Source organism: Indicator indicator, chromosome 26, assembly GCF_027791375.1.
Source record: "Indicator indicator isolate 239-I01 chromosome 26, UM_Iind_1.1, whole genome shotgun sequence".
Classification (NCBI taxonomy): Eukaryota; Metazoa; Chordata; class Aves; order Piciformes; family Indicatoridae; genus Indicator; species Indicator indicator.
In genome coordinates, this window is record NC_072035.1 from 16,575,183 (window position 1) to 16,597,556 (window position 22,374).

A 22,374-nucleotide genomic window follows, 5' to 3' on the forward strand; every position below is an offset into this window, starting at 1 on the left:
AGCTACCCTGGCAGTGCATCTTGCCCTTAAGTGATCCCTTCAATTCCTGCTGCCAGTGCTTCCAGCTCAGTGGGGAGGAATGCTGTATGTGGGGGCATATACTGAGGCCAAAGCCACTGTTCAAAGCAGGGTGTGAGGAGGATTTCTCATGACTTAGTAGAATCCTTAATGAGAGTGAGCAGTTGGGATTGAAGATTGAAAGGCTCTAGAACTTTAAAGGATGGAAGTTTTAATAGAGACATCTCTGCCTCTGGAGCCACTACCAGGTAACATGCATCTGGGGCAAGCCAGCCCCAGGCACAAATCCAGGCTGCATGCAGAGGGGTTTGGGAGTAGCCCTGAAGAGACACCCTTGGGGGTGTTGGTTGAGGAGAAGCTCCTCATGAGCCAGCAGTGCCCTCGTGCAGCCCAGAAAGCAGCAGTGTGCTGGGCTGCAGCCAGAGGAGTGTAGCCAGCAGGGCAGCAGAGGGGATTCTGCCCCTTGACTCTCCTTGTGAAACCTCATCTCAAATACTGCATCCAGTTCTGGTGTCCCCATCCTAAGACGAATATGGAATTGTTGGAATGAGTCCAGAGGAGGCCACGAAGATGATGCAAGGGCTGGAGCACCTCTACTATGAGGACAGGCTGAGGGAGCTGGGGGTGTTCAGCCTGGACAAGAGAAGACTCCAGAGTTGCCTTCCAATAGATGAAGAGATCCTACAGGAGGGCTGCAGAGAGACTTTTCCTAAGGGTATCTAGAGACAAGAGGGAATGATTTGAAGCTAAGGGAGAGCAGGGTTAGACTGGAGCTTAGGAAGAAGTTCTTCAGTATGAGGGTGGTACGACTCTGGAATGGGTTGCTCAGAGAGGTTGTGGTTGCCTCCTCCCTGAAGGTGTTCAAGGCCAGGCTGGACAAGGCCTTAGGCACCCAAGTCTAGCTGAGAGGTGTCCCTGCCTGGGTCAGGGAGGTTGGAGTAGATAATCTCTCAGGTCTTTTCCAACCTAGGCCATTCTTTGATGATTCTTTGATTGGTAGCAGATTCTTTGTGCAGTCAGGCAAGAGCCTTGTCCCTGTTGGTGAGTTATTCAGTGCTCCTTGAGCATCTTGGCTGGTTTTCCCCCTCAGTAATTGCTCTTCCTCCTTCAGGAGCTGAAGGACATTGTGCTGTACCTGTGTGACACCTGCACAACACTTTGGGCCTTCCTTGATGTCTTCCCACTGGTGTGCCAGATCTTCCAGAAACACGACTTCTGTTACAGGTACCTCTAGGTCTGCAGACAGAGCTTGTCTTGATGAAGTGCTGCTGTGTCCTGTCCCAGTCCCTGCATCATTAAGAGCAGACAGAATTAATGCAGCTAGGCTCAGACTGACAGGAAGAGAGATTAATGAGGTAGGGAGGTGTAGAGCTTGTCAGTTGTGTCTTCACCTTCATCATTACCTGTGAGGGATCCCAGAGGCAGGCAGCCACCATTGTTTCAAACTCAGCTAAAGAGTCCTGGCTGTGCTTTGGAAAAGGTGCAGGAGGATGTGCAGAAAAGAGTTGTGAGAAGAAAGAGCTTCACAGAATCATTTGGATTGGAAAAGACCTCTAAGATCATTGAGTGCGACCATTAAGCCAGCACCACCAGGTCACCACCAAACCATGTCCCTCAGCACCACATCCACATGGCTTTGAAACCCCTCCAGGGATGGGGATTCCACCACCAGGCAGCCTGGTCCAGGCCTTAGCAACCCTTTTGGGGAAGAAATTGTTCCTCATGTCCAACCTAAACTTCCCATGCTGCAACTTGAAGCCATTTTCTCTCATCCTATTGCCTGCCCCCTGGGAGAAGAGATCAATCCTTAACTCACTCCACCCTCCTTTCAGAGAGTTGTAGAGATCCAGAAGGTCTCTCCTCAGCCTCTCCATCTCTAGGCCAGACAACCCCATTTCCCTCAGCAGCTCCTCACAAAACCACACTCTAGCCCCCCCACCAGCTCTGCTGTCCTTCTTTGGTTGTGCTCCAGCCGCTCAATATCCTTCTTGTAGTGAGGGGTTTATCAGTATCAATGCTTAGCAGTGGCCAAAGGGTGGGCAGCAAGCTTCCTGCTGTATGACCCAAAGCAAGGGAAACAGAGTCCATCAAGATCTGAAGAGGAATGGTTTGGTTTGATGTTATGCCCAAGTTTTATGCTGAGAATGTTCTTGAGGTTGGCAAAAGCTGAGTGCCTGGGAGAGCTGACAAGCCAGCACTGTCACAACAGGGCTGACAGCTCATTCCCTGTCCAGCTCTGGATCACAGCAGTGGTGAGTCAGGATGGTCTCAAGGACCAGACAGCAGAGAGTGTTCCCACAGAGGCTGCAGATCCTTGAGTGGCACTCACCCAGCTTGCTCTGGGTATTGTAAACCTCAAATGGTCTTGCAGAGCCTTAGCTCAGGACCAAGTGAAGCATTGGTTTGGTCTCCTTGTGGCCCCTGGTTTGTTTCCCTGGTAGGTGAAGGAGCACACATTTGTGTCCTGCTTCTGTTCCCATTCATGTTGCAGACCTCTGAAGCCTTTACAGCTGCCAGTGGTTTATGGACCATAGGTTGAGTAATGCTGCTGTGGGGTGTGCAGGCTTCTGTGTTCTCTGGATGTGGGGTTGAGGCACTCTCAGCATGTTTGCCAACAGCACCAAGCTGTGTGCTGTGGTTGACACTGGAGGGATGAGATGTTATCCAGAGGCACCTGGACAGGCTGGAAAGGTGGGCCTGTGTGAAGGTTCAGCAAAGCCAAATGCACCTGGGTCAGGGCATTCCCAAGCACAAATAAGCTGGGTAGAGAATGGGTGGAGAGCAGCCTGGAGGAGAGGAACTTAGGGGATGAGAAGCACAACTTGTGTCATAAATGTTGGCAGCTCAGAAACCAGTCATGTCCAGATCTGCATCCCCAGCAGGCAGAGGGAGAGGATTCTGCACCTCTGCCCTGCTGAGAACTGACCTGGAGTATTGTCCAGCACTGGAGTCACCAACACAAGAAGGACATGGACCTCTTGGAGTGTGTCCAGAGGAGGCCACTAAGATAATCAGAGAACTGGAGCACCTCTGCAATGAAGGCAGGCAGAGAGAGTTGGGGTTGTTCAGCCTGGAGAAGGGAAAGCTCCAGGAAGACCTTTTAAGCTTTCTGGTATTTGAAGGGGGCTACAGGAGAGCTGGGGAAGGACTTATGAGAAAGGCATGGAGTGACAGGACAGGGGTAATGGCTGCAGTCTGGAAGAAGCTGGATTGAGATTAGACATTGGGAGGAAATTCTTTGCCATGAGGGTGGTGATGAGGCACTGGAACAGGTTGCACAGAGAAGTTGTGGAGGCTGCAAGCCTGGAAGTGTTCAAAGGCAAGTTGGGATGAGGGCTTGAGCAAGCTGGTCTAGAAGGAGGTGCCTGTGCCCGTGGCAGGGGATTGGAACTAGATGATCTTTAAGGTCCCTTCCAAGCTCAAGCATTCTCTGAATCTGTGAATAATGACTGGGTCTTTGGAGTGTGGGGAGGGAAAACTGATTGACTTGTCATCTTTTTGGAACCTCTGTGGGTCTGAAGCAATCTGCTGGCAATTGCTAATTTCTCTCCCTGACTAAAAGTATCAACCAGATCCTGCCTGGCTCTTAAGGTGAGAAATGGACCTAATGTTCCTAATGGAGCCCCTGCTCCCCACTTCTGGCTTTCATGCAGAGAGCTGCAAACCTTTCTTTGTGGCATCTGCCTGCTCAGGAAGCAGTACTGTAGAAGTTGTTGTTCTGTGAGGGTGTGCTATGTCCCTGAGGGAAAGGGTCTGTGTGGGCTGCCTGGCATGGAAGATGTGAAACTGGACCAAACTAACTGGTCTTAAGTTGTGCCAGGGGAGGTTTAGGTTGGAGATCAGGGAAAATTTCTTTGCTTCAAGAGTGGTCAGAGATTGGAACAGGCTGCCCAGGGAGTGCTAGAGTCACCATCCCTGGGGGTGTTCAAGAAGCTGTAAATGTGGTGCTCAGGACATAGTTTAGTGGTCATGGTAGTTGGGTTAAGGTTGGACTCCATGATCTTAAAGGTCTTTTCCAACCTTGATGATTATTGGATTCTCTGTTTCCTCCCTGCCCCATTCTACTGAAACATCCCCTCAGGCTTTCTGCATATTGGGTACCTGCAGCTAAATGCCCACCTAGAGCAGAGCTGAACAGCAAGACCAGTAAGACTCCATTGGAAAGCATCCTGTTTCATAGCCAGTTTTTAGCATACAGCAAGGCAGAATCATCATAAGGGTTTGAGGGTGTGAAAGGAGTGGTTTTGGGATAGCCTTGAGCAGGTCAGCTCATTGCAGACAGCAGATTTGTGCTTGGGATGGTTTGTAGTTGGGCAGGTTGTTCCTCTGTTCAGTAGCATGCTGCTCTTCAACTGCATTTCTTTGCATGCATCTTCAAAGACACCTTGATGTGTTCCTTAGAGAGCTGCTCCTTGCCTAGCACTTATTTCATGGCTTCGTAGATTCTTAGAATGGTTTGGGTTGGAAGGGACCTTCAAGATCATCCAGTTCCAACCCCACTGCCATGGGCCGGGACACCTCCCACCAGCCCAGGTGGCTCAAGGCCTCATCCAGCCTGGCCTTGAACACCACCAGGGGAGGGGGCATCCACAGCCTCCCTGGGCAACCTGTTTCAGTGTCTCACCTGGAAGAGTTTCTTCCTAATCTCCAGTCTGAATCTGTCCTCCTTAAGCTTCAATCCATTGCCCCTCATCCTGTCACTGCTTGCTTGTGTTGCAGGGAACAAAACCCAAAATGGGAGCTGAATGAAATGAACAATTTGGTTTGTCCTGCAGCAAATGATTTCTGACACCTCAGCTGACAGTTCCTGCTTTTGTTGTCCCCATTTTCTTTTTCTTTTTTTTTTTTTTAATTTTCTTACAGGTTAGCTTCATTTTATGATGTGGCAATTCCTGAGCTGGAAGCTGCAATTAAGAGGAGGCATTATGAGGATAAGAGGTGAGAGTGTCTGCAAAGTCTTGGTCTTGTCTCTTCATCAAGGTTCTCCCAGGGCTTAGTTACAAATTCACTTCATGCTGCTTTACCCATCTCTGTGGAGTCTTTTCTATCTTTTTTTTTTTTTTATCTGCTTCAAAGAACTCTGAAGAGATGGCTTTGCTCACTCCCAAGTTTTCCTGGGCAGTGGGGTGACTACTGATGCCTGTCTCTGCTGTCTAAGAAGAAGCTTGATAGGAGATGCATCCAAACTGTAGCAGAGCATGGAAGTGTGAACACTGCCTCTGCACAGACTGGTCCCATTTGAAAGCACAGGCTGTGCTGGTGCAGCTGAGATATCATGTGTCTGACTGTGGGGACACTTGGTGACTGAAACCAACCTTTAGAACACGAATTTTTCACAGAATCGTAGAATAGTTTTGGTTGGAAAAGATCCCAACCGTTCTCTAACTCTGCCAAGTCTCCTGCTAAACCCTGGCCCTCAGCACCACATCACTGCCTCTTTTAAACACCCCTAGGGATGGGGATTCAACCATCTCCCTGGGAAGCCTCTTCCAGTCTTTGAGAACCCTTACAGTGAAGTAGTTTCTTGTAATGTCTGACCTAAACCTCCCCTGGTGAAATTTCAGGCCATTGCCTTTTGTCCTGTTATTTGTTCCTTGGGAGAAGAGACCAACCCCCACCTGGCTCCAGCCTCCTTTCAGGGAGTTGTAGAGAGCCAGAAGATCTCTCCTTAGCCTTCTTTCCTCCAGGCTAAACACCCCCAGTTCCCTCAGCTGCTTCTCACCAGCCCTGTTCCCCAGACCCTTCACCAGCCTTGTTGCCCTTTTCTGGACCCACTCCAGCACCAAAATGTCCTTGGAGTGAGGGGCCCAAAACTGACCCCAGTATTCCAGGTGTGGCCTCACCAGTGCCTGGTACAGAGACTTGAGCACAGGTGTGTTAAAGATTCAGATTTCCTGTGTTGACATCAACCATGTGTTCTTTTGCTGTCTCTGAAGTGGTTTTGCTGATTTGTGGAGGAGGATTTCACATTCCAGGAAGAAGATGATAGAAGCTTTTCACATCCTAATAAACCAAGTGTGTCTGCAGCCCATCTTGGAAAGCAGGTATTGGCCCTTGGACTCCGGGGTACTAAGCAGTTATTTGATTGCCTTTGGGGGGAGTTTGTTTCCTTATTTTCACATTTACTGGGGAAAATGAACAGATAGTGCTATTTCTTTTGGGGTTGTAGCCAGAGACCTTGGCTATGGTCAGAGGTCTGTAGTCCTGCACAGAAGGAACATCCCAGATGAAGCTACATGATCCAGAACTGGTGTGGTGAGCAGTGTGTCGATTCTACTAGAGTGGGATAAGGCTTCAGTCCAGTGAACTTTCTGACCTCAGGTTATGGCTAAGTTGCAAGTTCTAATGCTGTGTGTGGACAACTTGACAGAGCCACCATAGTAAAAGTGATGCAGTGGTGAATAGGTCACAGAAAACAGTTGGTTTGTATCTAGGTACTGGTGCCTTTGCCTGTCCTGTTGTGGAACTTGTTAGCTCTGTGAGTAATCTCAGACTGGAGGCAGGTGTAGATATCCTTATTTTAAACCAGACAAATTAGTAGAAGTGAGATGACTCCATACTGGGGACAGAGCCAAGCACCCAGACTGTGCTCACCAGGCTGATTCTCCTTGGGGCTGGTCTCTCTGTGCCTGTACTTGTTACTGAGTTTGTAGCTTGTTGGTCCCTGCAGCTCTCATTCTGCTTCAGTATTTCCCTGGTTTGGTACTGGGAGAGTTGTCTAGGAAGATGAGGAGTGTCTTGTGGTGGAATTCACAGCTCCACAGATTGCATTGGGTTGGGAGGGACACCTCAAAGGTCATCTTGTCCAACTCCCCCTGCAGTCATAAGGGACACCTTCCACTAGAGCAGGCTGCACAGGGACACAGCAAGGCTGAGCTCGAATGTCTCCAGGAATGGAGCCTCAACCACAGCCCTGGCAACCTGTTCCAGTGTCTCCCCACCCTCACTGTGCAGAACTTCCTCCTGATGTCCAAACTAAATCTTCTCTGCTCCAGTTTCAAATCATTGATCCTTGTCCTATCTCCACAGGCCCTTCTGAACAGTCCCTCCCCAGCCTTCCTGGAGGTCCCCCTTCAGATACCGAAGTGTATTTCCTTATGAAACACTTTGATTTGCTTCCTTAGCTTCCTCTGTGACCTGGGCTCTATCACCCATTCAGTCCGCTGCAAATCCAGTCCTTAACGGAATGAGAGCAGCCTTGCCTTAACCTTGCTTGCTGGAGTGCTGCCTTTGAGTACCCACCAGAGTGTAACCTGTTCACGTTCCATAGTGCTGAGCACAACTCCTACTCCAGAGGTAGTAAAGGACAGCTCCAGAAACTGCTTGCCAGTTTGAGAGATGAGGCTGCTGTTGAGATGATGTGGTTAGCTTCCAGAGAAATGCCTTTCTCTTAGCACTGATATGCTGCAGAGAGCCTCCTGTCCTGCTGTGAGGCTTGGTACAGCAGCAAAGGGAGATTAGGGTTAGAAGAGAAAGGCTGCAGCAGGAGCTGGCTTAGTGTGTTCTTACCTAGGTGAGCACATACTCTCTGGGAGGCTCACTGGTGTGATCCCAATGCATATAATAAGTGCAGTTACAAAAGCACTACACACCCTTCATAAAGTGTACTCCTTATTGCAAGGCTGAGGCATCAAACTCTGATTTAGAAAGTCTGGGTCATGCCTTGTAATTCAGAGAATCCCAGGATGGTTTGGCTTGGAAGGGACCTTAAAGATCATCTGGTTCCAACCCCCCTGTCACAAACAGGTGCACCTCCTACTAGGCCACTTTGCATAAAGCCCTATCCAACCTGGCTTTCCAACACTTCCAGGCATGGAGCCTTCACAACTCTGGGCAACCTCTTCCAGTGCCCCACCACCCTCATAGGGAAGAATTTCCTCCTAATGTCTCATCTAAATCCAGCTTCTTACATTCTAACAGCTGTAGATCAAGCTGGCTGTTTGCTGAAGCCACAAGGAAACTTGTTCCTATTTGACCTTTGGCTCCTGAAAAAGCCAAGAAGTGGTCTGAGGTCCATTTCAAATGGAATTTCCCCTTGATGTGTGAGGCTAGGGAGGCAGAATGTGGAGCATGTGCAATGTGGCAGCCTCACCACTGGGTTTTTTTCTCTGTGCCATTATTTTCTGCAGCTGTGAGAACATTCAGCCTTTCATTGAGGAATTTCTACAGATCTTCACCTCGGTGCTTCAGGAAAGGAGGTGAGTCTGCCTGGGGAGAGGCCCAAGGGGAGGAGGGTCAGCTTGCCTTCCTCTTCCATTCTTTACACCAGTATTGCCTGAGACATTATTATGAGGCACTGGGGAGTTATAGATCTTTCTAGCTGGTTGGGAAGAGTGCTGTGAGAGGATTTCAGTCTCTGCAGTGCAGACTTCACTGTGAAGGTGAGGAGGATGTTGTGTGACACTGCAGAATAATGCTCCTCACTCTCTTTAATCCCAGCTTTCCAAGTGGCAGATAGCAATTTAGCCATTAGCTGCCTTGACAAGTTAAGACTGCTGTTACTAATTATGCTTTTCAACTGGGGTGACCAAAGCAGAAAGCTATTCAGTGCTCATGCTGAAGATGCAGAGTAAGTGGCAGAATGGGCAGTTCAGTCCCATCCTCCTGATGGTGTTGCTGTGCTGCTCATGCTCACATGACAAACCCTCATTTCTCTGTGATGCATTGCTGGGTTGCAGGTCTTAATATCAGGAGGAGTGTTGCAACTGGCTCTGCTGGCTTGGAGGGGGGGAAGTGCTGCTGCACTGTAATGGGGATGAAATCAGACATGGGAATGTGTGCTGGAATCAGTATGGGGTGAGAGGTTGTACACGTTCCTGCCTGAGCAGTGAGAATGTGGCAGTGGCATGGCAGGGTGGGACAGATCTGCTGGTGATCTGTTGAGTTGGATTAAACTTGCTCCTGCCCTCAGATTTCTCCGTGACTATGATGAGTTGTTTCCTGTGGAGGATGATGTCAGTCTGCTTCAGCAAGCGTCCTCCACACTGTATCCTTTGCTGTCACCTTGGGGCTCTGCAGGCCTGGCCAAGTGGCACTTCCACTGGTGCTGCCTCTGCTGAAGCTGCAGGGCTGGCAATGAGTAATGGAAAGGCTTCTGTCCTTGTTGATGGAGCCACGGGCTTGGAAATGACTGAAAACGTGGTTATTGCAAGGCAAGGTCTGAATGTGTGCACCTAGAAATGTCCTTAATGCTGTCCCCTTAGAGATGAGACCAGGACAGCCTACATCCTCCAAGCAGTAGAGAGTGCATGGGAAGGGGTAGACAGGAAAAAAGCACAGGTTGTTAAAGACCCAGCACCACCAGCAGCATCTAATGGAGCATCAGCAGGAGTGGAGAGCACTGCAGAGGACATGGAGGAGCTTGGGGCTGCATATGGATCAGAGGACGAGGTGAGCAGAGCTGTGGGTAGGACTGGATCCTGCTCTTCCTGTCCTTCTTTAGCCTGTGAGGAGAGGATTGGTTTGCTTGCTTTGGGGGATGACGTGGGAGTTTGTATCACTGCTCACTTTGGCTAAATCTTAGTGCAGCCCCCTGTGCCTTCTGAAATGAGAAAGTCAGAATCCCAGCATGATGGGGGTTGGGAGGGACCTCTGGAGATCATCCAGTCCAACCCCCCTGCTAAAGCAGGGGCAATCACAGCAACTTGCCCAGCATCACAATGGCTTTGGAAGCTCTCCAGATAAAGAGACTCCACAACCTCTCTGGGAAGCCTGCTCCAGAGCTACAGCACCATTACACCAAACAAGTTTCTCCTCCTGTTCAGATGGAACCTCCTGGGTTTCAGTTTGTGCCTATTGCCCCCTGTCCTGTCCCTGGGCACCACTGACAAGTGTCTGGTCCCATCCTCTAGTTCCCCACCCTATAGCTCCTGCTGAGCATTAAGATCCCCTCTCATCCATGTTTGAGGAAGGGACTGTCCAGGGCATCCTTGCTGCCTCAGGGGCAGAGGGAAGTCATTGTGTGCCCAAGTCCATGTCACAGACTGTGTAGTATAAGCTTGGCTCATTTCTCTTCCTTTGAGTTCAGTCTTTGATTCTGTGTTGAATTCTGCTAGCCCAGCCCGCTGCTCTCCCCAGTTTTATGGTGCCCTCCCTCAGCTGCTGTCTTTCCAGTAACACCACCACTTCTGTCTGGTGTCTGCAGTGTGCTGGTGCAGCTGCTGCACCCCTTGCCAAGGTCTCAGGGGTGGAGCTGGACTCTCTCATCTCTCAAGTGAAGGATCTGCTGCCAGACCTTGGTGAGGGCTTCATCCTGGCCTGCCTGGAGGAGTACAGTTACAACACAGAGCAAGTGATCAACAACATTCTAGAAGACAAACTGGTGCCACACTTGGACAAGCTGGACCGAAGAATGCAAAGGTGTGGGGGTTTGGTTGTGGTTTCTCATTTCCCAGCACTCTTACCCAAGGGTTAGATGCCTGTAGAGATCTAGTAGGTTTCACCTGTATTTTGTTGGGGTAGATAGCTTTGGTGAGAGCTTCTCCTTGCCATCTGCTGTCAGCTCTCTGCCCTCATGGTGTCCCCGCAGAGGGCTGCAATGTTCAATGTTGAGTGTTTCACAGAATCCTAGAATGGCTTAGGTTGGAAGGGACCTTAGAGATCATCTCCTTCAACCTCCCTGCCATGGGCAGGGACACCTCCCACTAGCCCAGGTTGCTCAAGGCCTCATCCAACCTGGCCTTGAACACCTCCAGGGAGGGAGCAGCCACAACCTCCCTGGGCAACCTGTTCCAGTGTCTCACCACCCTCACTCCAAAGAATTTCTTCCTAATCTCCAGTCTCAGTCTGCCCTCCTCAAGCTTCAATCCATTGCCCCTCATCCTGTCACTACAAGCCCCTGTAAAAAGTCCCTCCCCAGCTTTCTTGTAGCCCCCTTCAGGTACTGGAAGGCTGCTCTAAGGTCTCCCTGGAGCCTTCTCTTCTCCAGGCTCAACAGCCCACCTCTCTCAGCCTGTCCCCACAAGGGAGGTTCTGCAGCCCTCTGATCATCTGTGTGGCCTCCTCTGGACCCTCTCCAGCAACTCCATGTCCCTGTGCTGGGGGCACCAGAACTGGAGGTAGTGCTGCAGGTGGGGTCTCAGCAGAGCAGAGCAGAGGTCAGAATCCCCTCCCTGTGCTGCTGCTCTCCCTGCTCTGGATGCAGCTCAGCACACAGCTGCCTGCTGGGCTGCCAGGGACCATTGCTGGCTCATGTTAAGTTTTGAGTTGGTTTAGTTTGTCTGCAGCTGCTTGTGTGTATTTGTGCTGCCATAGCAGTTCCTGACTGAGTGTCAGGACGTGAATGTGCTGTTTGCTCACATTTCATGGTGGAATGGGCAGCCTGTCTCGATGCTACATTGAAAAAGTAACACATCTTTATCAGAAATGATGGAAAAAGTCTTAGTTTTGCAACTATCTTCACTCTCTCCCAGTCAGATCTGCTGACTCAGGCACAAATGATGTGGGGTGGGCTTTGAGAGGAGGCCTGGGGGTGGGGGGTTCTGCAAAGCCAGCAGTTAGAGAAGATAGAGCTGGGTTGTTTGGGGTTTTTTTTTGTGTGCATCTTGAAATACAACTGTCAGTTCAATAGCAAATGTGGAGTTTTGATCACTGCTGCTTTGAGAAGTGAGCACAGCAGCACTGAGAGATGCCCAGTAGAGCTGACAGCACCAACAAATTGAATAGAAAAATAAGGCTCTTTTGACTTAGAAATTGAACAAACCTAAGCCTGGAACTCTGAGAAAGTATTAAGAAGGAACCACAGTGAGATAAATACCCTGAAATCAACAGCAGCAAATTATTGGGATTTTTTTTCCGGCCTGTAATTCATCATACTTAGTGCTGGGCTTTACTGAGTCACTGCTTTGAGAGCAGGCAGCCTGTCAATACTCTGAGCTGCTGGGTGCTTTCACTTACTCCTAAATGAACAGAAGGGGTTGGTTTGGTGTTTGGTTTTTTTTGTTATCTCTAAGATGCTTCACTTTCCCCACAAAGATAAGCTTTGAAAACTCTGCCTTTTGTCTTAGAGCTGTGCCTTGTAGAGCTTGTGTTGTACTGTAGTGTGGAATGGAGGAACTGCAATTGGAGCCTTGACCCTTTCCCCTTTCTTTTCTCCCCCCCTCCTCTCTTCTTTTTCTCCCCCCCTCCTCTCTTCTTTTTCTCCCCCCCTCCTCTCTTCTTTTTCTCCCCCCCTCCTCTCTTCTTTTTCTCCCCCCCTCCTCTCTTCTTTTTCTCCCCCCCTCCTCTCTTCTTTTTCTCCCCCCCTCCTCTCTTCTTTTTCTCCCCCCTCCTCTCTTCTTTTTCTCCCCCCCTCCTCTCTTCTTTTTCTCCCCCCCTCCTCTCTTCTTTTTCTCCCCCCCTCCTCTCTTCTTTTTCTCCCCCCTCCTCTCTTCTTTTTCTCCCCCCCTCCTCTCTTCTTTTTCTCCCCCCCTCCTCTCTTCTTTTTCTCCCCCCCTCCTCTCTTCTTTTTCTCCCCCCCTCCTCTCTTCTTTTTCTCCCCCCCTCCTCTCTTCTTTTTCTCCCCCCTCCTCTCTTCTTTTTCTCCCCCCCTCCTCTCTTCTTTTTCTCCCCCCCTCCTCTCTTCTTTTTCTCCCCCCCTCCTCTCTTCTTTTTCTCCCCGCCTTTTCCCTTCAAAGAGGCTCTTGGTGTGCTGTGGCTGACTTAGTCCAGCAAAGAGCAAACTAATGCCTCCAGGAGAGGACTGGACCTCCTGATGCCACTGTTGTTCTTCTCTCTCTCACTTCCAGCAGGCAGCTGAAGCCAGACCCGACTCCCCTGCTCAGCTCTCGCTCCAATGTTTTCCAGCACGATGAGTTTGATGTTTTCAGCAGGGACTCTGTGGATGTTTCTCGGATCCAGAAAGGCAAGCGGTGAGTCTCATGCACCCTCAATTAACCCTGTCTGTCAGGAGCAGTAAATATCTGCCAACCTGCAAATGGATTTCTCCTACAAACCTCCTGCAGGAATTTGTTGAGGCTTATCAAAATGTTTCCCACCTGTTTCTTCTGTATCTCTGGGCAAGTGAAATGAAATACTAAGGGGCTGGTTTCAATCGGTGTTTTTCCTAATTGGCTTTTCCCTCTGTCTGCTGTTTGAGATTGCTCTGCCAAGCTCATTTGTAATGCTAGGCTCTTGCTTTTTGCTCTTAATGTTAGACTTGTACTGAACAACAAACCTTGAAAAGCAAGGATTTCAGTGAGCCTGGGCTTGTGACTCAGAGCTGAGAATAAAGAGTGATTTGGTTCAGATCCAAGTGAAGCTTCAATATCCATCTCCTTCAAAATCTGATAGCACTCAGTAGCTTAGGCTGCTTTTGTGGTTCCTGCTGCTGGAAGCTTCTTGCTGAAGGGCACTTCCTTTGCTTCCTCCCCAGTTTGACATGTGGTGCTATGCAGGTTTAAGTGAGGGCATTGTCCTGCTGGATCCATCAATGGCAACTGGATCTTTATAACATAGAGAATCATAGAATTGCTTTGGTAGGAAAAGACCTTTAAAATGACCCAGTCCAGCTGTTTACCTAGCACTGCCAGGTCACCTCTAAACCATGTCCCTCAGCACCACATCCTTACAGCTTTTAAATCCCTCCAGGGTATTTCAGAGTGACTTGTTTCAGATGTTTTTTAAACACTTGCTCTAACCAGCCCAGTCTGATCTTCTGCTGGTGTGTATTTACAGAGAACTCAATAAGCTTTCAAATTAGAGAAGAGCAGATTTAGACTGGATGTTGGGAACATGCTCTTTATCATGAGGATACTGGAACACTGGAACAGGTTACCCAGGGAGGTAGTTGAGGCCCCATTCCTGGAGATATTCAAGGTGAGGCTCTGTGCAACCTGATCTAGTTGAGAATGCCTCTGCTTACTGCAGAGGGGGTTGGACTAGATGACCTTTGGAGGTCCCTTCCAACTCAGATCATTCTATGACTCTATGAAAAGGGTGGCTGTAAATAGAGCCACATGGAAGCACCTGGTTAAGATTTTGGTTGCAAAACTGCATCAGGATAAAACTGCTTTGATCCTAGAGTCCAGATAGGCAGCATCTCAGCAGCAGTGCTGTAGTGTCCATAGTAGCCTGGCTAGGCAAGAAAATAACTTTTCTCTCTAGCCTAGGCCATGACTTTTGAATCTAAGAATTCACAGCCAGTCTCTCTCCTCTTTCCTCATCATGCTGCCTTGCCCAGAGTGGAATCTTGTCAGCAGAAGCCTTGTGCACACCCACCCACGCTTATCTCCACCTGCAAGGCTTTGAGGAGGTGTGGACAGCTGCTGCAGCAGCTGGACAAGGCAGAGAGCACCCTCTGAGTTCACAGTGTGGAATAACCCTGCTCAGAGCTCCCTCTGCAGATCCCTTAGAGAGCTTTGGAAGCTCTTAAGTCCTTCCTGAGCTGGGCTGTGGGACCCTGCTCCCATGGCCAGGAAGGCTATTGGCTGTTACCTGACCTCCTGGGATTATCCTCTTACTGCTCCTTGTTCCTAGTGGCTCTTGGCTTCCCTCAGGCTACATCTTCATCTCAAAACAGCTCTTCTGAGAACACTCTGCAGGACTCCAGACACATTGGTTATGTTTAGAGGTAACTGGCTGTGATCAGCAACAGATACTCTGTGCCCAAGGTTGCTCACATCTAATTAAATCTAAGGATTAACTACAGTACCTGGTTCTCTAGGGTTATAACTTCAGAACTCAACAAGGCCAAGTGCAAGTCCCACACATGGGTCAGGGCAATCCCCAGCACAAATCCAGGCTGGTGAGGAGTGGCTTGAGAACAGTCTAGGGAAGAATGACTTGGGGTCAGTTGGTGACAGTCTCAGCATGAGCTGGCAATGGTCACTGGCAGCCCAGCACACAGCTGCCTGCCGGGCTGCATCCAAAGCAGGGAGAGCAGCAGCACAGGGAGGGGATTCTGACCCTCTGCTCTGCTCTGGTCTGCTGAGACCCCACCTGCAGCACTGCCTCCAGTTCTACTGCCTCCAGCACAAGAAGGACATGGAACTGCTAGAGAGGAAGCCACAGAGATGATCAGAGGGATGGAAAACCTCCTCTATGGGGACAGGCTGAGAGAGTTGGGACTGTTCAGCCTGGAAAAGAGAAGGCTCTGGGGAGACTTGGAGGGATTTTTTAGGCTATCAGGTAGTGATAGGACCAGGGGAATGGAATAAAGCTGGAAGTGGGGAGATTCAGGCTGGACGTGAGGAAGAAGTTCTTCCCCATGAGAGTGGTGAGAGCCTGGAATGGGTTGTCCAGGGAGGTGGTTGAGGCCCCATCCCTGGAGGTGTTTGCAGCCAGGCTGGATGAGGCTCTGGCCAGCCTGATCTAGTGTGAGGTGTCCCTGGCCATGGCAGGGGGGTTGGAACTGGATGATCCTTGTGGTCCCTTCCCACCCTGATTCTATGACTTTAGGGCAGCCTTCTAGTACCTGAAGGGTGCTACAAGAAAGCTGGGGAGGGACTTTTTACAGGGGCTTGTAGTGACAGGATGAGGGGCAATGGATTGAAGCTTGAGGAGGGCAGATTGAGACTGGAGATGAGGAAGAAATTCTTTGGAGTGAGGGTGGTGAGACACTGGCACAGGTTGCCCAGAGAGGTTGTGGCTGCTCCCTCCCTGGAGGTGTTCAAGGCCAGGTTGGATGAGGCCTTGAGCAATGTGGGCTGGTGGGAGGCAGAGGGGTTGGGAATAGATGATCTTTAAGGTCCCTTCCAAACTAAACCAGTCTATCAATCTACCAACTCCAGAAATGAGAAGAGTGTCTTTTCCGCACTAAGAGCACAATTTCCTCACTAGTCCTTGCTCCACAAGCAAGAAGCCTGATCCACTACTCAGGTGTGATGGCAAGAGGGTTCTCCTCCTCTGGTGTGAGTTCTGCTTTGGATTCCAGTGGTACCAGTATTTTTCTTCCTTTTTCATTCTCCTTAAAGTCATTTGCTCACCAATTTCTACTTGTGTTCTGAGTGCTGGTGCTGCCTAAGCTTGATGTTGCAAACTGCTTCAAGAACCAGGTCAGTTTGGGTCCCGCAGTGCCAGCTGCTCTGTGGGTAAGTGGAAAAAAAGAAAACAGTTTAGGGCAGGGACTTGATGTGAAAGAGAAAGCCACAGCAGGATGAGGAGAGAAACAATGTGAGGAAATGATCTGTGAGGTGTACAGCTGATTCTTAGCTGATGCTGAAAAGTGATCACTTACAGCCTGTCCAGCTGTAATTCCTGGTTGAATCCATCTCTTGAAGTCAGAGCATGTCCTGAACACCATGGAACTAGAGGACTTTTTCCTGGAACTGTTGTCTGAAGCATTCCACTGCAGCTCTTCTGCAGTCATCAGACTAGCTCAACAGGAAACAATTAGCAAATGCTTAGTTCAGTCTCATGCTGAATGCCAGCAGAAGATGTTATCCCAGCCTAGCTATGTGTGAACTAACCACAGGCTTTGTAGGGCATTTTGCAGCTAAATGCAGGCATGGAACAGAGTGAGTCAGCTTGGAGAGAGGAACCATTTCTGTCTGTAGTGGTGCTTTGTGCTGGGATTCTTAATGAAAATCAGGCTGCTTGGATCCCATCCCCACTGCTTGGATCCCATCCCCACTGCTTGGATCCCATCCCCACTGCTTGGATCCCATCCCCACTGCTTGCTAGTATGGATGAGGCCTTGAGCACCCAAGTCTAGTTGAGAGGTGTCCTGCCCATGGCAGGGGGGTTTGGAGCAGATTGTCTCCAAGGTCCTTTCCAAACCTAGGCCATTCTGTGATCTCTAATTTACTTCCCTTCTGCATCTATCAAAAGATGGTCTATGCAGAGCTTTGAGATGGGGTGGATCACAATCTCTGGTAGCTTGTTTTGTTGTTTTCATTCTTAGTTGTGCTTATTCTAATTCCTACTTGCTGCTCTGGTTGGGTTTTGGCTCTCCCTGTCTACATCCCCATTTTACATCTGAGGTTTGTAAGCTGAGGTTTGTAAGCTGAGGTTCCTGCCTCTGCTGCAGGTTAGTGCAGCCCTGCTTGGTGAATTCCAGCTGCGCCTGGTACCTCAGCAGGGTGTTGGAGGGCACTCCATGCCTGCAAGAGCCACCTTGTAAGTGGGAGGTTTGGGCCCAACACCTACTGCTCCAGAGTCACCTGTGAAGAAAGACTGAGAGCCTTGGGGCTGGTTAGTCTGGAGAGGAGAAGGCTGAGAGGGGACCCTGTCGATGTCTATAATTATCTGAGGGGTGGGTGTCAGAATGAAGGTGCCAGGCTCTTCTTGGAGGTGCCCAGTGGTAGGACAAGGGACAACAGGGATAAGCTGGAACCCAGGAAGTTCCATCTCAACAGGAGGAGAAACTTCCTTGGTGTAAGGGTGCTTGAGCAGACTGCCCAGGCAGGATGTGGAGTCTCCTTCTTTGGAGACTCTCAAGACCCACATGGATGTGTTCTTCTGTGACCTGCCCTGGGTAATTCTGCTTTGGCAGGGGGCTTGGACTGGATGATCTCTGGAGGTCTCTTCCAACCCCTAGCATTCTGTGATACATGGGGCTGCTGGTGGTATTTGCATATTAGCCAGATTTCAGCTTGAGTATAATTGAATTTGACCTCCATGTAAAGGCTTCCTGCATTTCTCAGATGACAGTGGTGGTCTTCAGTTCTTATCTGCTGTGGGCTCTTGCTGGGCTGGGCTTCTGTTGACAAAACCACATTGACCAAACAACCCTGTTACAAATCAGAGGGGAAATGGGGAGGCTGGAGCAGTGCTTGTGGAATTTGAGAGGAGCCTTCTGTTGCTTCAGCTTCCACTTAGGAGAAAATAACTTAAGAGAGAAGATCTTTACACTATCACTTTACTCTGCTCTGGTGAGAGCTCAGCTGGAGTACTGTGTACAGGTCTGGAGCCCTCAGTATAGGAAGGACATGAACCTGATGGAGAGGGTCCAGAGGAGAGCCATAAAAATGATCAGGGGTTGGAGCAGCTCTGCTACGAGGACAGGCTGAGGGAGCTGGGGGTGTTCAGCCTGGAGAGGAGGAGGCTCCAGGGAGACCTGAGAGCAGCCTGGCAGTACCTGGAGGGGGCCTACAGGAAGGATGGGGAGAGACTGTTTACAAGGGCTTGCAGTGACAGGATGAGGGGCAGTGGCTTCAGACTAGAGAAGGGCAGATTTAGATTGGATGTCAGGAAGAAGTTCTTCACTCTGAGGGTGGTGGAACACTGGCACAGGTTGGCCAGGGAGGTGGTTGAGGTCCCTTCCCTGGAGATATTGAAGGTGAGGCTCTGTGAGGCCCTGGGCATCCTGATCTAGTTGGGGCTGTCCCTGCTGACTGTGGGGAGGTTGGACTGGATGAGCTTTGGAGGTCCCTTCCAGGCTGCACCATTCCAAGATTCTATCTCTGCCTCTCCATTTCCACGCTGTGGGGCACAGGAGGGAGAAAGAGACCACCAGGAGCCTGCTGAATGACAAGCGCCTGGTTGCTGAGCAGAGGGAGCGCTACAGCCAGTACAGTGTGGTGGTGGAGGAGGTCCCAGTCCAGCCAGGAGAGGCTCAGCTCTACAGGGAGGACTATGAGGATGAGTACGATGACACTTACGATGGAAACCAAGTGGGAGCCAACGATGCTGACTCGGATGATGAGCTGATCAGCAGGAGGTAGGTGCTGTGGCCTCAGTGGATGGGAGGTTGATGGCAGGCACCACCTAGAGCTGTCTGGCTTGCACAAACCTCAGCTGTGGCCAGCAGGTCAGGAGAGGGGATTCTGCCCTTTTGCTCTGCTCTTGTGAAACCCCATCTTGAATACTGCATTCAGTTCTGGTGTCCCCACCCTAAGAAGGATGTGGAACTGCTGGAGTGAGTCCAGAGGAGGCCACAAAGGTGATGCAAAGGCTGGAGTACCTCTGCTGTGAGTTCAGGCTGAGGGAGCTGGGCTTGTTCAGCATGGAGAAGAGAAGAGAAGAGTCCAGGGGGACCTTAGAGCTGCCTTCCCAATACCTGAAGAGATCCTACAGAAAGGCTGCAGAGGGACTTTTCCTAAGGGTGTCTAGAGCCAGGACAGTGAGGAATGGTTTGAAGCTGAGGATGAGTAGGGTTAGACTGGAGCTTAGGAAGAAGTTCTTTGGTATGAGGGTGGTGAGACTCTGGAATGGGTTGCTCATAGAGGTTGTGGATGCCTCCTTCCTGGAGGTGCTGAAGGCCAGGTTGGATGAGGTCTTGGGCACCCAAGTCTGGTTGAGAGGTGTCCCTGCCCATGGCAGTGAGGTTGGAGTAGATGATCTTTGAAGTCCCTTCCAACCTAAACCACTCATGATTCTATGAACACAGGGGCTCAGCTCTGTGTCTCAGTGAGGACATACATGCTTCAGACCACCCCTTTGACTGCTGCTGCTTTCTCTGTAACATGCAAGGAGGGAGTTTTGAGTCTCCCTTCTCCTGTGGGTAGGAGCTGTTGCCATGCCATGCCTTTCACCCAGGATGTTCTCAGGCTTCCACTTTCTGCATCTGCAGGACTTGATTGTTGCCTCAACTAAACAAATCTAAGAGGGCAACTTGCCACTGGGTTGAAGCATGCACTCAGTAGTGCTTCTGCTCCCAGGACTCTGTCCTGCCGTGGGGGAAATGGGCTGCCTTAAATAATTGGGGTTGAGTGTAGCTTTGAAGTGGCTGCTAAGCCAAGGGAAGTTTCAGCATGTGGAAAACTGTACAGCTGGCCTTGTCCCTCTGAAATCCTGGGGTTCAGACCTGGATGGATTATGCAGCATCTCCACAGTGACTGACCACTGGAGACAAGGAGCTTTTAGGGAGCAAAGGCTTATTTTTTGGATGGTAGAGTGTTTCATTTAGAAATAAAAGCTAGAGCTAGCAAACACAGGTGTTTAAAAGTGCTCTGACATGTCTGAAAGTGACATTTGAACTTCTGATGAGTTAGGAAGATGTCACCATTTCTAACCTCAACTCAGAATGCATCTTTGGGGTCCCTTTGTCCTTTTTGACTTTTTTTTTTTTCCCTCCTAAAGCATGGTGAGCTTCAATTGAAAGCCTTTTTGTGGTTTGCCAGTATCAGCATGGTGCTCAGGTCTTCTCCCCTCTTTCAGGTGCTCCCTGCTCCCAGGGGAGGATGGTAGTGCTGAAATGAGTAGATCTATGTGTGTTAAGCAACAAAGGCTTTTCTGGTCTTACATTTATTTCTTTGGCAGTGGGATGGTGGATCTGAACTCCAGCAGAATTAAAGCACACACACACACATATATATGTATTATATATATATTTAAGAAGAGCTATAGGCATGTGGTAAGTTCTCTCTCCACCCCCAGGCCCTTTGCTGCTCTCTGTGCTCAGGGTGATTCATAAAGCTTGCTGGATTTCTCCAGGTATGAAACTGGGGCACAGCAGTGGAACTGGGGCTGCCTGGATAACCACTGGCCAGTCACAGAGGTTGTAGAGTGTGACACTTTCAGAGCTTTGTATGTTTCTGTCTGAGCTTGAGGTTCAAGGAGGATTTGTCTTCAGTGAGCTCTAGCCCAGCAAAGTGTCCTCCTTCCTGCTGCCTTGTGGCTGTGCCTGGATCCTTTTTTCCCACAGGAAGCAGTGGTTTCCTTGCAGAAATTCCTTCTGAGGTTTCAGGTTTTTCTGATGTGCTCTTTTTTTTTTTTTCTTTCCTTTCTTTCAAAACTATTATTATTTTCAGTAAGAACTTCCTAGTGAGCACTCCCCAATGAATCATGTGTGCTCATTAATTGCCCATAGCAAGTAGGCCAGTAGCTACTGGCTCTCCCTGGGTTGTTTGTTATTTTTTTCCTTCAGAAGAAGCAAGTCCATGAAATGTGTAGATTCTCATTTCTGAATGACAGGATGCAAAGCAGAAAGGCTCTGCTGTTCATCAAACACTTGGGGCTCTACTGTCTTCACTGCTGACTGTTCTGTCTCTTGGTTTGCAGGCCATTCACAATCCCTCAGGTCTTGAGACGTAAAGGACAGGAAGAAGGACAGGAGGAGGAAGAGGAGGATGATGAGGAAGAGGAGGAGGAAGCTGAAAAGGAAAGAACAAAGGTGACATTTAGTTGGTGGTTGGGGTTCATAGATTCATAGAATGGTTTGGGGGACTTTCAAGATCATCCAGTTCCAACCCCCTGCCATGGGCAGGAGACCTACTAGCCCAGGTTGCTCAAGGCCTCATCCAGCCTGGCCTTGAACACCTCCAGGCAGGGGCATCTATGACCTCCCTGAGCAACCTGTTCCAGTGTTCTCCAGGGTTGTGTGAAGATTTCCTGTATGTCTTACCTGCTTCACCTGCAGGGTGAGGTGGAACAGATTTCTTCTTTCAGAGAGTGAAGCTTTTAACAGCAGCAGGCAGGCTGAGCTGTGTTTCAAAGTGGCTGCTTCTGTGGTCAGCTGGACCAAAATGTCTCCTGAGTGCAGCTATCCACCACTTCCTAGGCTGGAGCAAGGATGCTTGCTCCATGGAGAGCTTTCATCTCTTTTATTCCATGGATGATGCCAGCAGAACACTTGGAGGGTCACTAAAGCTCTGTTGTCATGGATATACTGGAAATGGTGACGTTGATGCTGCTGCTGGCAGAGGTTGTGGGAGAATTCTCAGGTTCTCTGCCAGCTTTTGTGTTTAGAATCATAAAATTGTTTTGGTTGGAGAAGACCTTTAGGATCATAGAGTCCAACCATTTTCTAACTTTACTGGGGTTGGTGCTAAACCCTGGCCCTCAGCACCACATCTCTACCTCTTTTAAACACCTCCAGAGATGGGGATTCAGGCACCTCTCTAGGAAGCCTGTTCCAGTCTTTGAGAAACCTTTCAGTGAAGCAGTTTCTACTAAGGTCCAACCTAAACTCCTCCCAGTGCAACTTGAGGCCATATTTTGTTCTACCATTTGTTGCATGTGAGAAGAGACCAATCCCCCACCTGGTTCCAGCCTCCTTTCAGGGAGTTATAGAGAGCCAGAAGGTCTCTCTTCAGCCTCCTTTTCTCCAAACACCCTCAGTTCCCTCAGCTGCTCCTCACCAGCCCTGTTCTTCAGACCCTTCACCAGCTTTGCTGCCCTTCTCTGGACACACTCCAGCTCCTCAAAGTCCTTCTTGGAGTGAGGGGCCCCCAAAACTGAACCTACTGTTCAAGGTGTGGTCTCATCAGTGCCAAGTACAGGGGGACAATCCCTGCCCTGGTCCTGCTGGCCACGCTGTAGCTGATCCAAGCCAGGATGCTGGTAGCCTTCTTGGCCACCTGAGCACACACTGGCTCCTCTTCAGCTGGCTGTTTAGAGTTGCTGCTGGCTCAGCCAGAAGGGAGGACAGACTGAGAGTTGGGCAGAGAAGAACCTGATGAGCTTCAACAAGGGTAAGTGCAGAGTCCTGCATCTGGGAAGGAAGAATAAACTGCCGCAGGACAGGTTAGGAGGGGATCTGCTGGAGAGCAGCCCTGT

The 22,374-nt window shown here is 49.8% G+C and overlaps 1 protein-coding gene across 6 annotated transcripts in view; it reads left to right on the plus strand.

Annotated features, from left to right (window-relative positions):
- The window catches only part of ASCC2 (activating signal cointegrator 1 complex subunit 2), a 34,952-nt gene that overhangs the window by 10,533 nt on the left and 2,045 nt on the right, over positions 1–22,374 (plus strand). For 3 of the 6 annotated variants that reach the window (XM_054392970.1, XM_054392973.1, XM_054392974.1), the window contains 12 exons: positions 1,130–1,242; positions 4,882–4,956; positions 5,955–6,062; positions 8,148–8,216; positions 8,930–9,004; positions 9,222–9,408; positions 10,163–10,377; positions 12,747–12,866; positions 15,984–15,989; positions 18,374–18,595; positions 20,878–20,989; positions 21,725–21,727. In XM_054392970.1, the coding sequence (XP_054248945.1) occupies positions 1,130–1,242; positions 4,882–4,956; positions 5,955–6,062; positions 8,148–8,216; positions 8,930–9,004; positions 9,222–9,408; positions 10,163–10,377; positions 12,747–12,866; positions 15,984–15,989; positions 18,374–18,595; positions 20,878–20,989; positions 21,725–21,727 (1,305 nt within the window). Of the gene's footprint in view, positions 1–1,129; positions 1,243–4,881; positions 4,957–5,954; positions 6,063–8,147; positions 8,217–8,929; positions 9,005–9,221; positions 9,409–10,162; positions 10,378–12,746; positions 12,867–15,983; positions 15,990–18,373; positions 18,596–20,877; positions 21,004–21,720; positions 21,728–22,374 lie in introns of all 6 variants that reach the window. The other 3 variants (XM_054392969.1, XM_054392971.1, XM_054392975.1) reach the window with 2 other exon arrangements.